At 44.7% G+C, this 15,747-nt stretch overlaps 2 protein-coding genes across 2 annotated transcripts in view; both read right to left on the bottom strand.

Annotated features, from left to right (window-relative positions):
- Nucleotides 1–15,747, bottom strand: part of Impbeta11 (importin beta11) — a 119,695-nt gene that overhangs the window by 19,730 nt on the left and 84,218 nt on the right. The window contains exons 21-23 of the mRNA XM_075680137.1: nt 15,394–15,489; nt 4,525–4,638; nt 3,998–4,119 (exon numbers count right to left, since the gene is read on the bottom strand). Coding sequence (XP_075536252.1) covers nt 3,998–4,119; nt 4,525–4,638; nt 15,394–15,489 — 332 coding nt within the window. The remainder of the gene's footprint in view (nt 1–3,997; nt 4,120–4,524; nt 4,639–15,393; nt 15,490–15,747) is intronic.
- On the bottom strand, nt 6,945–8,540 carry LOC142571630 (uncharacterized). Its single transcript, XM_075680139.1, has one exon. It carries the CDS (start codon nt 8,516–8,518, stop codon nt 7,556–7,558), a length of 963 nt encoding a protein of 320 aa, XP_075536254.1. The 5' UTR covers nt 8,519–8,540; the 3' UTR covers nt 6,945–7,555.

Genomic DNA, 15,747 nt, shown 5'->3' with positions numbered 1-15,747 from the left:
AAGATTCAGCTTTTTGTTGAACATCCGACCGCCGATAGTGCAACAGCTTCAGTTGCGAAGCCCACTACTCCGTACGTTGTCATCAGACATGCAACAGTGAACAATGTTCTTGCGGTTTGTCGTGTAATACTTGCGGTGGTTCTGCGTAGCTGGTGCGGAGCGATCAGGATTACGGTCTCGCTACTAAACTGACTGTTGTTTGCGAGATCTGCAGTGAAGTTGTGTTTGGATAGAGCTCGCGGGGAATGGAGGGCCCGAAAATGTCCAATCCTTTTGGAGTGAACATACTCTCAGTATATGTTATGTCGTCGACTGGCAATGGCCAAACAGCCATGAATTATACCTAGAGCCTACAGATGGCCTTTGGTGTCGTTTTTTTAAACTTTCTTTCAATATACAGTCAACGACTGAATTTTTGGACGGCCAAATTTTCGGACATGTCTGATATTTAGGACGTCTTCACGGCACTGCCACGAGCCCCATAGAATCAATGTATAAGGACATCTGAAGTTTCGGACGCTCGAACCCCCCACCGTCCAATTTTCTGGACTTTCTGACGCGACGGAAGGTCCTTTGGCTCCTCGCGCAGCACCCTTGCGAAGGAAATCGACTTGCAGCCGAAGCATATCACCACTTTGAACCACAACTAGTCGAATCCAGCTGTCACACACCGATTTGGTCTGGCCACGCTGGCTATGTTCATCGCCACACTTCCACCCCCGGCGGCGTTTCTGGAGCGGCGCCATTTCGTTTGTTTGCGCAGGCCACGTTTTGGCTAGTGTGGTGTGTGGTTGTGCTGTTGTGCTCTGCGACGCTAAGCCTAGGTGCTTCGACGCTCGTCAGCGAACTCCACTGTTTGCAACTTGAGGATTTTGCTTGACTTCGATGGCCCCTACTCCGTCTTCGTCGTCCTCGCCGATGGCATCGAAGCGCGGAAAGCAGTACCGTTGGTCAACGATGAAGAAGAAAGCCGCCATTATTAAGCAAGTTGTGAGCAGCCGATCACAGGCTGACGTGAGCAAGGAGTTCGGCATTTCTAAGGAAACCGTTTCGGATTTCCTCAAGAACAAGGGCAAGATCTTGGAAGCGGCCGAAAAACCATCTGGTGCCCAAAAGAAAGAATGCAAGCCAAGGTGTTCATCCAATGCTTGAGGAAGCTCTTGTCGTGTGGCTTAATTCGATGATACCAAAGCGGTTGCCAGTCTCGGGCTGCATCTTGAAAGAAAAAGCGGAAACTCTCGCGGTTCAAATGGACATTGAGGATTTTAAATTTAGTGATGGATGGTTGAGGAACTTCAAACATCAGAATGACCTCAAGTTCAAGAAGATGTGCGGTGAGAGTGGCGTCATCGACAGTGCAGTTATTGAGCAGTACCGCAACGGAAAACTTCAGTCTTTGTTGCAGCAGTTCTCTACTGACAACGTTTTCAACTGCGACGAAACTAGTTTGTTTTATAAGATGTTGCCAGAAAGAACGCTCACTTTTGCTGGTGACCCATGCCATGGTGGCAAGCACAGTAAAGAATGGCCGACCGTTCTCGTCGGCAGCAACATGTCTGGCAGCGAGAAGCTTCCCTTGTTAGTAATCGGGAAGTCAAAGAACCTGAGATGCTTTAAAGGGGCAACACTACCAGTGTTGTACGAAGCCAACAAAAAGGCATGGGTGACTCAGCAGTTGTTCGAAAGTTACGTTTGCAGGTTGGACAGGAAGTTTGAGCTTCAGAACAGACGTGTCGTGCTCTTCATTGACAACTGCACCGCTCATGGTCACATCAAGAATTTGAAGGCTGTCCAGCTGGAATTCATGCCACCCAACACGACTGCAGTCCTCCAACCAATGGACCAAGGCGTAATCCACAATCTGAAACTTTTGTACCGTTCGCGGGTACTAAACCGCATGGTGCTGTGTGCGGAAAACGGCAAAGGCTACAACGTTGATCTTCGGTCTGCTGTTGGAATGCTTGCGGACGCATGAAAGGCAGTGAGGCAAGACACGATTTGCAACTGTTTTTGCCATGCGGACTTCGTACTCGCCACAGAGGAACCGGACTTGCCTGAAAGCAGCAACACGATTGACGTGTGCTCGCCCATGGACGACGTGATCAACGACCTCCGCTCTGCTGGGGTTTCCATACCCACGGAAATAACTTTTGAACAGTTTGTTGACGCTGAAAACGAGCTCAACTTCTGCACAGAACTGACTGACGAGAAAATAGTCCGTCAGGTTGTGGGGGATTCGGAAGACTCCGATGTTGAAAATGAGGAGCCAATGCTTGTGCCGCCTTAGCGCCGAGTTGGCGAGAGCACTGTTGACTCTTTCATCGGTGTACAGTGCTGATTGACCCTTTCATCGGTGTACAGTGCTGACATGACCCTTGCTCAGATCGAGGTGAATATGATCGCATGCAACTGGAACGCCGTCCAAACAACAATTGGCAAGTTCTTCAAACCACTGCAGCAATAACACAGGCTGCCCGACGATGCATATGTATATAATAAACCGGCAGTCGGCTGCATACAGAGTTCTTGAACGCCTCTTTTTATAGCCACTTCACTGATGCTTTGGCAGGGTTTCGGAAGCCTGGTACTTCGCCCTTTACCTCTAGATCCGAGAAAAAAAGAAAAAAGGTGCGTTTTTTTGCATGCATTCATTTTTTCGGACTGCCTGAATTTTCGGATGTTTTTACGTTCCCTAGAGGGTCCGAAAAATCGCCTGTTGACTGTATCAGTTGTGAAATCTTTTTTGCTTTCTCAAAACCACAATTTTAACGATGATGCCATATTGCAGGTGCATTACCTCTGCTTCTGCTTGTGCTATCACTAATTCTTTCTTTTTCCAGAAAAGCAAAGCTGTGTAGAGTGCAAATAACGAAATAATGTTGCATTTTTAGAAAATTTTTTTAAAATGTTTCTTTCTTTAGCAGTTAGATGAATTTCCCTCACTGAAGTTTGCAATGTTCTCATTTGATATAAAATTGGGTTAGAACACCATACTTGCTTATCTGCACTCTTTGTTAGTTCTACATGATTTTTGTATGTTGATATTTATTATGCCATGTATAGTTTGGAGGATAGCTCACCTCCAAGCAAATTACGCAATAAAGCTGAATTTCTTCAATTTCTGGAAAGTTATTTACTCTGCAAGAATACTGAATATATATATTTAAAGCTAGCCACATTGAAATACATAACCTCAGTAAGCTTCATCTAAATCGACCAAGAATTAAAAAAAAAGTTTTCAGGCGCAGGGTCCCCCCTTAATTAGACAGAAAAAAGTACAGTCAGGCCCACTTATAACAATTTGGTTTTAACGGTACTCAGATGTAACAATGAGCAGATACGGCTTACTGCTGCTTACTAAATGTTCGCATGCTGCATTATTGGTTATAACAACTAAACCTAGCATGCTGCGCAATTAAACCTAGCTAGTGTCTGCGTTGAAAGCAAAAGGTGTAGGAAATCCTGGAAAAGAAAAGAAAAGCAAGCTGACACGCCCAACGACGTTGGCGTGCCCCTTCGTCGCATTGCTAGCCTTGCAATCCTCTCTCCCGTCTCCCTTTGATCCCTTCAAAACATGAGCAGACTCTGCTGACAGGTGTTAGCATAGTTGACTGGTGTTTAAGAGGGCTGGAAGGAAGACTGGAGACAGGCACATGAAGCTGGTGATGCGGTGAAGGTGCACAGCTGGCGCAACATGCAGGCAGATGCAGTGGCTTGCAATATTTTTTCAAGAATCTTGTGTTCCTTTTTCTTTTGGCGTAGACACCCAGTACCCAGATTTAATTGTTATAACCAATAACGCAGCATGGGAACATTACAATAAGTGGTTTATTTCACAAGAGTTCACAGTGCTGCGGCTGCTGATTGTTATTTTCAACATATTGTTAAAACAGGTATTGTTCTAAGTGGGTTTGATTGTATTGTGGTAAATAGCACAGGCAGGTGACTGCTATCCTTCAAGCAAAAAAAATAAATAAAAAGAGGACCAGTCACTTACTTAGAATTAGACGTCAGTATAGAAGTGAGGGTAAGGGCCAGAAGCTTCTCCCTCTCAACTGGGTTAACAAGAGGCATCTTTTCAATCCACTTGTCCAGCAGGTTCCCAAAGACTTCCTCTGCCTGCATGTATGGCATGGGCTTTTATTGCAAGCAAACACTGTGAGTTCTAGAATAACTACATTTTCGCCACACAACTGTGTCACATAAGAGTGTGCACCAATTAGACAAATCAGTGAAGAAGCACATGTTGAAACAAACTTTTGAGTGTTTCCCATCGGTGTTTATATTGATGCTGAGCCATTGTTAATGCATCAAATGGACAAACAGCAGAAGAACCTCCTTTGCTGCAGTGAACTATAGAACTGCATGTTACCTCAGTGAGTAGTTGATAAAAATGTTAGTGAGCAAGGGACGCCAATGCCTAAGAAGCAGTGAAAATTATAGTGACGCTTTAAGACTATGGCTTAAAAAGCAGATCTATATTATCAGCAAAAAAAAGTAAAGAATACTGCTGCAAGAACTCACATCACAACCCTTGCCTTGTGCTTCTTCTTGAAGAAGTTTTGTAAAGCAGGACTTGCAATGTAAGATGACTCGAGAAATGATGGACAGGCAGACTGACGTCAGCATGGAAGCTTTCTAAAAAAGAAAATCAGGGCATCCACACGAGTTAGCGTAAACAGAGCAAGCAGCAAACAAAAAGAAACACTACAAACAAAAACAAAAAAGAAAGAACAGTAGCGATTTAATGGTAAATGGGAGAGGAATGTGTTGGCATTACATCGCACCTCTTTGAGCTCTCGGATCCATGATTTAACCAACCATGTTCACCACATTGCAAAGTATTGTTCAGGAGCTCACTCAACACACCTGCTGCCTCTTCTAGCAAAGTGCAACTGATGGTGGTTTGGAGCACTATATATATATATATATATATATATATATATATATATATATATATATATATATATATACAGTAAAACCTCGTTAAACCGTACCCGCTTAAACAGTAGTTTCGCTTCAAAAGTAGTAAAGTCAAATCCCCGACTCAGCGGCCATTGAACATAATGTGTTTCGTATCCGCATAAACCGTACCAGCTTACTGCGTACGCATCGGTTAAAACGTAGCGTTTAAACTTTTCGTCGCGCAAACACGGCGCTGCGCCGTCTCCATCGGGCGGCCCGGCAGAACAACACGCCTCTGAGATCGGAACAACGGCCTCCAAGCGCCCTGTGCGTTTGCGCGTGAAGCCACATCAACATCAACATCATTTCGACGCGGTGCCAGAGAGCGTTATGGCGTTGTGCAAGCGAGGACTCGCGCCGTTCCGAAGCTTGGATAAAAAAGACGCCGGGTGCTCAGCATAGAAGAAAAATTAGACATCGTCCGTAGTATCGAACGTGACACGAAGACGTCGGCGCTGACACGCAACAGGGATCTGCTGTTGACTACAGTGTGTGGCATTTGGAATGCGAAGAAGTTGCTCGGCAGCGCTGCTGCGACCGCGAAGATATGTCGGCTACGAGGTTCGACTTTTCGCCATCGTTGCCTCTGTTGTTGCTGAAGTGTCGACTAGCGACAGTGACGAGGACGACACGGAAAGCGATAGCACGGGCGATTCAGGCCCGACAGTGGCATAAGCTGCGCGTTGCGTCAGCCTCATGAATGCAATCGTAGCGACGACAATAGGGACGCGATAACGTAACTCTATTCCAAATGAAAATTATTCCAAACTCCGGCACCCGTAATGAAAAAGGCGCCCCCAGGACTTCTGCAGCACTACTGCGCACGTGCACGGTGAATACGTAACGCCAACGAGGAATCTGCCATGCGAGTGTTTGCCGAGAAGAGGGGGCTGGCTGAAAAGCTGGCACGCAGCTTCAGTAAGTTTGAGGCCGCTGTCGTCGGCGTGCTAGGCCGCCGCGGCATCAAACGAAAATAACGCTTTTGTCGCGCGAAGTGAATAAATACTGCATGTTTTTTCCCCTTTCATCGCACTCTCTCTCAGTTCCGTTTTCGACAGGTAAGTGGGCGATCTCATTCTATTCGGTTAAACAGTACTACCGTTTAGTACGTACCTTTCCCGAGCTCCGGCCAACTACGGTTTAACGAGGTTTCACTGTATATATATATATATATATATATATATATATATATATATATATATATATATATATATATATATATATATATATATATATATATGTATGTATATATATATACACATATGGGCATGTTCAGATAAGAACGGTAATCGAGGTCCCATGACCATTTTTTGTTTTCAATGAAATTTTTATATCTGATGGGCAAATGTGTCCACACAAAGGAATGAACGTTAGTTTTGCAAGAAACTTCGTAGTTTTCTCGGAAAAAAATCGTATGTCACAAGAGGTGGAGAACGTCGTTTTTGCCACTTCGCAAAGTTGCAAGTTTGGAGCCTCACTGCATGCACAATAAATTTTTTCCGCACATAAGTATTTTTTCGTGACCTCTTTGCAACATGTACTATACGAACAAATCAAAAAACATTTTCTCGCTGCGTCAATCTTCTAAATAAAAAAGCCCAAACTTCGCTTCCGGAGCTATTCGGTGCAAAAAAGGCACTTTTCAGGGCAGCCTCAGGGCAAGATGTGTAAAGATCTCTACACTGAATCTCTTTCTCAGTATTTTCCAGCTACTTTTACTCACTTTAGGCAAGTTTTGTAGTTTTACACTTGATAGATATTTTTCAATATGGCCTCAAATTCGGCCGAAGATCAAAAACGTCAAAAAAGTGACAACTTTGACTTCGATTAAAAAAAAGACATCTTCGTCGAATTTCATTAAAATTTGCCTGAATAATCCGCAATACTCGATAATATTAGGGTACCAAAAAAGTGTTGCATTATATTGTTTTAAAGTATGAAAATGAATACAAAACTGAGTTCATGATTCTGTTATCTAGAGTTGCTTATTACTGCCTCTTAGAAATAGTAACTCTCCGAAATTTGTTCTAGCACTCACTGAACTTGGTTACATTTTATTTACCACAATATCCGAACCATCCTCAATGTTTGTAGAGCTTCTACTCGCTTGTTAGCGGCGTTCTTGATGCGTCAAAATGGGAATAAATTCGCTATTTCACCTGATGTCTCAAGAACTGGCTGGCGGCGGTCAAACGTTTTTTGTATTGCCTAATTTATCATCGTAAGTTACATTGGTATGTAATCGATTCTTTAAAAATATTAGATCATTTATCGGCGCTTAGAAAAGTTTTTATATATAAAAATGAATATTAATGTGTTTCTGAAGCCGACGTGTCCGCACCTGCATCTGTTTACCTCTGTGTTCAATGGTTCGACAGGGCACTGTCAGGAGACAAAACGTCGTCTTCTGAGGGGGACAATTGATATGCAAGGTTTTTAATCAGCAGGAGTTTTAATAGGGACACAATTTACAAATGGAATGCTGCTTTATGTGCAGATTGCAATTCAGAAAATCGTAACAAGAAATAAACGGCAGCAGTTGACTTCGGTATGCGCACATTATATTGTCGTGCCCGAAGCACAAACCAGATCACAGTCTCTTCCATTCCGAAGCAGCGGTGGATGCCACGTAGGATGCACTGCCTTCATTTGATTGAACGTACTTCCACATGTGGAGTGTCTGAACTCCAGGCACTTTCTTTGCCGTTTTCCATTCTTCCTTCTTCATTTCGCGAAAGTCTGCAAGCTCCCTCTGTGGGAGCTCCAGAATGGTGATATTCTTTAGCGTTCCTTGAATTGCGTCCACGAAGCCGCTGGCTGTTTGTATGGCCTCACTTGCAGGCTTCCGCAAGTTGTGGTGTGATGCTCGATGTTTCACAAGGCCACCAACGCCGTCGCAAGCATTTTTGCCGTGTCCAGTGGCCGAAAACATCCATTTCATCTCTTGACATTCACTGCGTTGTAGCTCATGAAACTGATATTTATTCTTGAAGTGAGCGGGAGCCCCGTCGCTCACATGTGTTATCTTGGTGTAGATTGGCACGTTGTCTTCGAGGTGTGCTTTGATTTTTGACAGAGCCAAACATGCATGAGCTGAATCATGGGACATATCGTCGGAAATAACGGCGTAGTTCTGAGTCGATTTTCTTGACGTGACAACGCAGGTAAACACGGTGACCTGCTTTTTCTGCCAATGGTACGCTTGTACTGCGTCTGGAAGCACAACTGTCCAGTTTTCGGCGAAATCAAAATGCAAAACAATTGCACCTCTCTCGCAGCTCTGTTTTTCTTCATGTATTGCTTTTGCTTGCACAGATCTGATATAGTTGTGGGGAATCCATTTCATGGTCATTCTTAGAAATTCTCTCATAAATGATGAAGCGGTCAGAGTTTTTTTAACTAGCTCACCGTATTCCCATGAAGCAATCAACACCTCGTCCTCGCTGCTCATGTCAAAATTTTCCAAAGTGAAAATGCCATCTTGTGGACAGTGCTCACAATTCCTGAGGAAACATGACGCAGTAGGTTCCTGGCATACGCAGAGACTCTGCATATCGTCGGGAGAAAGCGACCTTCCAGAGGCGTTCTGCAGTGCCACGAGGCACAACTGAAAGTTTGCACAGCACACGCAGACACACACTTGCCACTGTGGCGAGCATTTCACCCACTCAGGACGCAAGGATATGAATTTTGTGAGGCCAACCTGGGAGGCAGGGTGAGCTTGCTTGTAGAGGCGGAATGCTTCTCGCAAGGACCGTGTCATGAATTGTTTAGGTACCCATTCCTTCTCTCCCTCCTTTTCGATTCTCACAACATCCTTTTTGTTCGGTGTCTGTCTAGAGCAATCGAGTTCATCCATGGTGTAATATTCTAAAACGGTGGTAATGTCTTCGTGTTGTAGCTTACATCTTGTATATCGCTCCTGTGTTGACCATACGCCGTCTTCATCCACCATCTTCTTCGATTTTTGAATAACGTACCTCGTTGCCTCTGGAATAACTTCCTGCACATATTTCACAGTTAGGTTGCGTGGTAGCAGTGTCAGCAGCTGGCAACGCTCTTGAAAGGACTTACACCTATTGTAGGCAGAATGTAGGTTGTCTTCCCAGCTGCTGCATTGCGCACACTTTTCTTGCGACGCACGCGAAGTCTCTGGGATATTATATGCTGCCTGTATCCCTGATTGTATTTTCGTCACCATAGCTCTGGCCACCTCTTCCTGCTTTCGCTTTGCATAGGAAAGTCTGAGGCGTTTTTTTAGAGCGCTCGGTGGCTTTAGGGGCGAGATTTCGGAGGTAAGGCTGACACTGGAGTTTAAATTTTCTACGATTTCTTCTCCAGGGCGGAATTCTTCGAATGTTTCGGTCGACTCTGCCTGCATATTATCTATGTCTTCTTTGAACCGACGGTAACAATTCTGACAGATGAAGTCACTTTCTCGTACTCGGAGAGCTTCTTCGGGAAGTAGGACTTTTTTGAGAGCAGCGACATTGAGTGTCTTTACACTGCGAAAATTACGTCCTTTTTCAATTCTCTGTTTGTGCCTTTTTGAGTAGTCGGCACAAAACGTTCGCCGCGGAAATCTCTTCATGAATGCAAAAGCTCACCGCTTCCGAAGATTATTGTGGGAGAGAAGAGCAGGCGACGGATGCAGGGCCCAGGGCTGCTTTTCCAAAAAAAGGAGATGGACAGATGGATGGATTTTTAACACAGGCTGCCCGCCATCGACACTGACGCTGGTTCGGTCTGGCGTACGAGCTGAGACTGAGATACCAAGAATGCTTGTCGTGGGAGCCCTCGAGCGCAGAGAAACCATGTGAGTACAGAAAACGACCCCACCCTCTACCAGAGAACACCACGCGCGCTCGTCGAGGTCAGACGTGCCTAAACACTGCTCCACAGCACGTACGTCGGCCCGAACCGCCGCCCCCAGCCGGGGGTCCCCGAGGCACCGCGAGCGGGACGGCTCGCCCCGAGACCCCGACGACCCCGGCTCCCCAGCTCCGGAGAGACGCTCAGCCGTCGAGCTATGCGTCACTCGGACTCCGCCACTCCGCCGGCGACGTCAGCCGTTAACATGAAAGTAACGGTTGAAGGACACACCGTAACCGCACTCTACCAGGCCTGCAAAACGACACGCGAAACTCGAGATTCGAACAACGTCCGCTCATCGGGCCTGTCTCGGTCGAAGGTCCAAGGCTGAGGTATAACTGCCAGGCGTTCGGTGCGTTGCGGTGGAAAGATGATAGCGGCGGCTAAAGCCTTGGTTCGGTGGCGGCACACATGGTACTATGAAATTCAGGGCCGCGCCGGGCGTTATATAGCTATAGGAGCGGCTGCCAAGCGCGGTTCATCCATGGAGCGGCGGCAGCTCGTTAAAGGCATCTTGAGAGTAGCGACGGGTGCATTAAATGTTTGCATAAACGACCACTAACCACACGTCACTCCAAGATAACGTTCTCAACTATGCTTACAGTAAGTTAAGTCCCACTGTTAGAAGAGTACGAAAGCGAATAGGAGCTTTAGACCTTTGATTGTAAGAAAAAAAAAACACTTAAAAATTACACTTATGAACTCGGCAACTGTAGCGTTTAAAAGTTACCCACAAAAAGACAATACTAAATCCAGCTTCTCACGATAGCGCATCCTAAGAGAAAATACTGAGCAATCGTAGGGATTGAAATCATGAACTCAGTTTTGTATTCATTTTCATACTTTAAAACAATATAATGCAACACTTTTTTGGTACCCTAATATTATAGAGTATTGCGGATTATTCAGGCAAATTTTAATGAAATTCGACGAAGATGTCCTTTTTTTAATCGAAGTCAAAGTTGTCACTTTTTTGACGTTTTTGATCTTCGGCCGAATTTGAGGCCATATTGAAAAATATCTATCAAGTGTAAAACTACAAAACTTGCCTAAAGTGAGTAAAAGTAGCTGGAAAATACTGAGAAAGAGATTCAGTGTGGAGATATTTACTCATCTTGCCCTGAGGCTGCCCTGAAAAGTGCCTTTTTTGCACCGAATAGCTCCGGAAGCGAAGTTTGGGCTTTTTTATTTAGAAGATTGACGCAGCGAGAAAATGTTTTTTTATTTGTTCGTATAGTACATGTTGCAAAGAGGTCACGAAAAAATACTTATGTGCGGAAAAAATTTATTGTGCATGCAGTGAGGCTCCAAACTTGCAACTTTGCGAAGTGGCAAAAACGATGTTCTCCACCTCTTGTGACATACAATTTTTTTCCGAGAAAACTAAAAAATTTCTTGCAAAACTAACGTTCATTCCTTTGTGTGGACACATTTGCCCATCAGATATAAAAATTTCATTGAAAACAAAAAATGGTCATGGGACCTCGATTACCGTTCTTATCTGAACATGCCCATATATATATATATATATATAGGGGTTTCTTAAAAGTTCAGCACACAGGACCCGATGTAACATGTGCAGGGAAGAGACGACAAACTTTTTGGAAGACTTATTTACGTAACGTTTTTGGCTCGTGGAGGCTGATGAAGGCTGGTCCACCAGCCGAAAACGTTAAGTAAATAAGTCTTTCAAAATGTTTGTCGTCTCTTTCCTGCGTATATACATATATACTGTCAACTATCGATTTTCCAGCCACCATTACAGCATTGCCATATACAGAAAAACCTCGTTAAACCATACCCGCTTAAACAGTAGTTTCATTTTAAAAGTAGTAAAGTCAAATCCCCGACTCAGCGGCCATTGAACATAATGTGTTTTGTATCCGCATAAACCGTACCAGCTTATTGCGTATGCATCGTTTAAAACGTAGCGTTTCAACTTTTCGTTGTGCAAACACGGCGGTGCATCATCTCCATCGGGCGGCCCGGCAGAACAACAAGCCTCAGAGATCGGCACAACGGCCTCCAAGCGCCCCGTGCGTTTGCGCGTGAAGCCACATGAACATCAGCATCATTTCGACGCCGTGCCAGAGAGCGTTATGGCGTCGTGCAAGCGAGGACTCGCGTCATTCGGGAGCTCGGATAAAAAAGACGCTGGGTGCTCAGCATAGAAGAAAAATTAGACATCGTCCGTGCTATCGAACGTGACACGAAAAAGTCGGCACTGGCATGCGACAAGGATCTGCTGTTGACTACGGTGTATCACATTTGGAATGCGAAGAAGTTGCTCGGCAGCGCTGCTGCGATCATGAAGACATGTCGGCTACGAGGTTCGACTTTTCGCCATCGTTGCCTCTGTTGTTACCGAAGTGTCGCCTAGCGACAGTGATAAGGACGACACGGAAAGCGACAGCACGGGTGATTCAGGCCCGACAGTGGCAGAAGCTACGCGTTACGACAGCCTAATGAATGCAATCGTCACGACGAGAACAGGGGCGCGATAACATAACTCTATTCCAAACAAAAAGTATTCCAAACTCCGGCACCCAGCAATGAAAATGCGCCCATGGGACTTCTGCAGCAATACTGTGCGCGTGCACGGAGAATACGTAACGCCAATGAGGAATCTGACATGCGAATGTTCGCCGAGAAGAGGGGACTGGCTCAAAAGCTGGCACGCAGCTTCAGTAAGTTTGAAGCCGCTGTCGTTGTGCTAGGCCGCTGCGGCATCAAACGAAAACAACACTTTTGTTGTGCGAAGTGCATAAATACTGCATGTTTTTTTCCCCTTTCATTGCACTCTCACTGAGTTCCGTTTTCGACAGGTAAGTGGGCGATCTCATGCAATTTCAGTTAAACAGTACTACCGTTTAGTACATAGTTATTCCGAGCTCCGGCCAACTACGGTTTAACGAGGTTTCACTGTACTCCATAAAGTCAATGTATAAGAACGCCTGAAAGTTTGGACGCAAGGACCCTTTGCCGTCCAATTTTCCAGACTTGTTGCTGTGACTACAGGTCCGAAACGGCATTATTTGAAGCAACCACCACCGCCATGTTGATTATCTTGTCGCCTTGTACCGGCTCTCTCGCACGCAGATCCACAGGCAGCCATAGCCACCACCACGGCAACGCTAGGCCTAGGTACTTTGACATTCACTACCAAGCTTCTTGCTGTTAGGTGCCGTGTTTTTTCATTGAAACAATTTGCTGCTGTCAGCAATGGCATCGACTAAGCCTCTCTAATCTTCTCCAATGGCTGCGAAGCTCGAAAAGCACACCGCGTTGCATAACGCTGGTTTCTGAAAGTCCGCTTCACCTTAATACAGAAATGCTACGCAGGGAAGCGTACCAAAAGTGGGAACGGCAATTGTCACTGGGCATGGTATGTATTTTTTAATTATACATGCGTGCACCCGCAGTCTCCTGTCACAGCACTTGCTCCGATACACTCAATAAGTGCCAGGCAGGCCTGTAGAGCTATTTCGGACGTGTCTGACGATTTGAGCCTTTGAGGCAGTAAAAGGCATGCATTCATTTTTTTAGGACTGCCTGACTTTTCGGATGTTTTCGCGGCCCCTTGGGAGTAAAAAAAATCGGGCGTTGACTGTATGTGTATACAGTCACCAAGCGATAACATAATCCAGACTCGATGGAGACTACCAAAACGTCCAAATTATTGGAAGTCTGAAATACCAAATTCGCCCCAAAATAAGTTACTTTATTCCAAAAGTGGGCAAAAGAAAAGTGTGCCACATTCTCGTATTGTCACTTTTGGAGGAACGACAGGATCTTTTGTGTGACTAGTGTAAGATGCGTCGGCATCTACAAGCGACGTCATTCTTGGCACAGCAACAAGCGTGCTATCCAAGTGCGGAAATGCTGCTGCCTGTCCGTATGTCCAGCATTAGTCACACGAAATATAGCGAAAATGAAAATATCCTTTGAAATTGATCATCTATGATAAGGGCCAAGTTCACCAATGTGTGTTGCTACGCGAACAAACGCTTGCCCTTGGCCTAGACATTCCATGGCCACAATTTTTATGCTACTTTTCACGCTTGGACGGTGGCCAGAGCTATGCTCTGCATTGGTTATGGAGGCCATCAGTCGGTCATGAACAGTACATAACAAGCATGGCCTACAATTTAGCGGAAATCATCACTACAACATCGTGGCCTGTATGTGGTTCGATATCGTGGCTTTGAGGCCTCGATATCTCAACACGAAGAACAGATAGAACAGATAGATTTTTTTTTTTTTTTGCAGAACAAAATTTTGTTCTATCTGTTCGTGTTGAGATACAACATAGTGGCTTGCGCTTCGCTTTTCATGGACGTGTTCGATTTCAAACTTTTTTTTTAAGAGGGTTGATTCGCCGCTTACGTTCGCAATACGATGAACAAAGAAACGGCGGGCTAGCGCTTGTCGAAGCTACCCACTGCCAGGCCTAGCAGACGAGCTCGTCTGATTTTTTGGCTGGCCGGCCAGCTGGCCAAAAACAAGCCCTGGAGAGACCGAAGCCTAAAACGAAGCCCTGGAGGGACCGAATCATCTGCCGGGCCTCCTGTGAGGACAATGTTGAGGCAGCCTGCCCTACCGCGTATATTACACAATACACAATAGCTGTATTCACAGCTATTGCCACCATACCTATTGCGACAAGCATCTTCACATATTTGTTTTGCAGTGCGTGGTGCATAGTGCCATTGGTAGCGTACTGCATGCTTTTAGTAGGCGATAATCCAAATGCACCGCCGTTCCCTGCTGCAGGAGGAGCGATGTAGGATAGTATTTGAGAAGTTGATTATTTAATTCAGACTAATTAGTTTTTCTTTACTAGTATATTAATTAATTATTATTTATTTAATAATTAATTAATTATGAAAAAATAAAGGGGATCATGTTTTGCTTCGGCAGCGTCCAGCGTCGCCCACTAGCTCGATACTATTTCATTAGGAAATAGGAAATAGGAAAAATAGGCAATAGGAAAACAACAAAACATGTCTCTGGCTGCCGGAGCAAGCCAGCTTGACACACGTCGGTGTCTCGTGCCGCAACAATCCACGCGACGCTTCACATTACGTTGATGTCAACAATAATTGAGTCTGTCAAATTTTTTAAACTACTTCAGATCGTACATTTTCCTGGTTAGTAAGTCTTTTCTTGCATTTTTTTCCAAAATGTATGAATGAGGTTCTAATGTACTTGGCACTACATTACTATTAACTTCAAATTTGCTTCAAACCAAAAAATTTATGTTTGCACAAGTGCATGCATTCTTTTGTGACATTTAAACAACTTCATCAAAAGGTGAGCTGAATTTACTGATGCTGAATTACCAGAAGGTCACCATACTATCACATAATGGTAGCACTTATGTTTTCCCCAAAACAGATGTTTTATAAAATAGGAAGAGGTTTAAGATATCTCTCACAACACCTTCATACAACACCTTTACTGTTGTTTTATCACATATCTCAACTACTATCACAGCATCTGAACTCGTTTGCTCAATGGTACCTGATAACATTCATAATAAACACAAATGCTCACCTCCCCTTCCAGGCACTCCTCCAATGCATGAACCAGAAGTGGGTAGAAAAGCTGTGGGCCCTGTTCTGGAAATACCCGAATTACGAGTTCCACCATCTAGAAAAAAAAAAAATAATATTAGAGCCCATTATGCAGCGTTTTGACCATTACAGAGATTACGTGTGATGAAAGGAGCTCTGCATCCAGCACAGTGTATTTGGCAAAAAGTGTCTCAATGAAATCACTTCAGAAACACTCCAAGCATATTATGTAGTACTTTAGCAAACAAGTTTGCAGTGTTTTGCTAGATGTCGTATACTAAACAAACCACGGGCATCTGATACATAGTGCTCATTTTTTGCTTCTTTGTAGAAG

The sequence above is a fragment of the Dermacentor variabilis genome, chromosome 2, assembly GCF_050947875.1.
Source record: "Dermacentor variabilis isolate Ectoservices chromosome 2, ASM5094787v1, whole genome shotgun sequence".
Lineage (NCBI taxonomy): Eukaryota > Metazoa > Arthropoda > Arachnida > Ixodida > Ixodidae > Dermacentor > Dermacentor variabilis.
The sequence above is the reverse complement of the archived record's forward strand: the minus strand, read 5'-3'. Positions and strand labels throughout refer to the sequence as shown.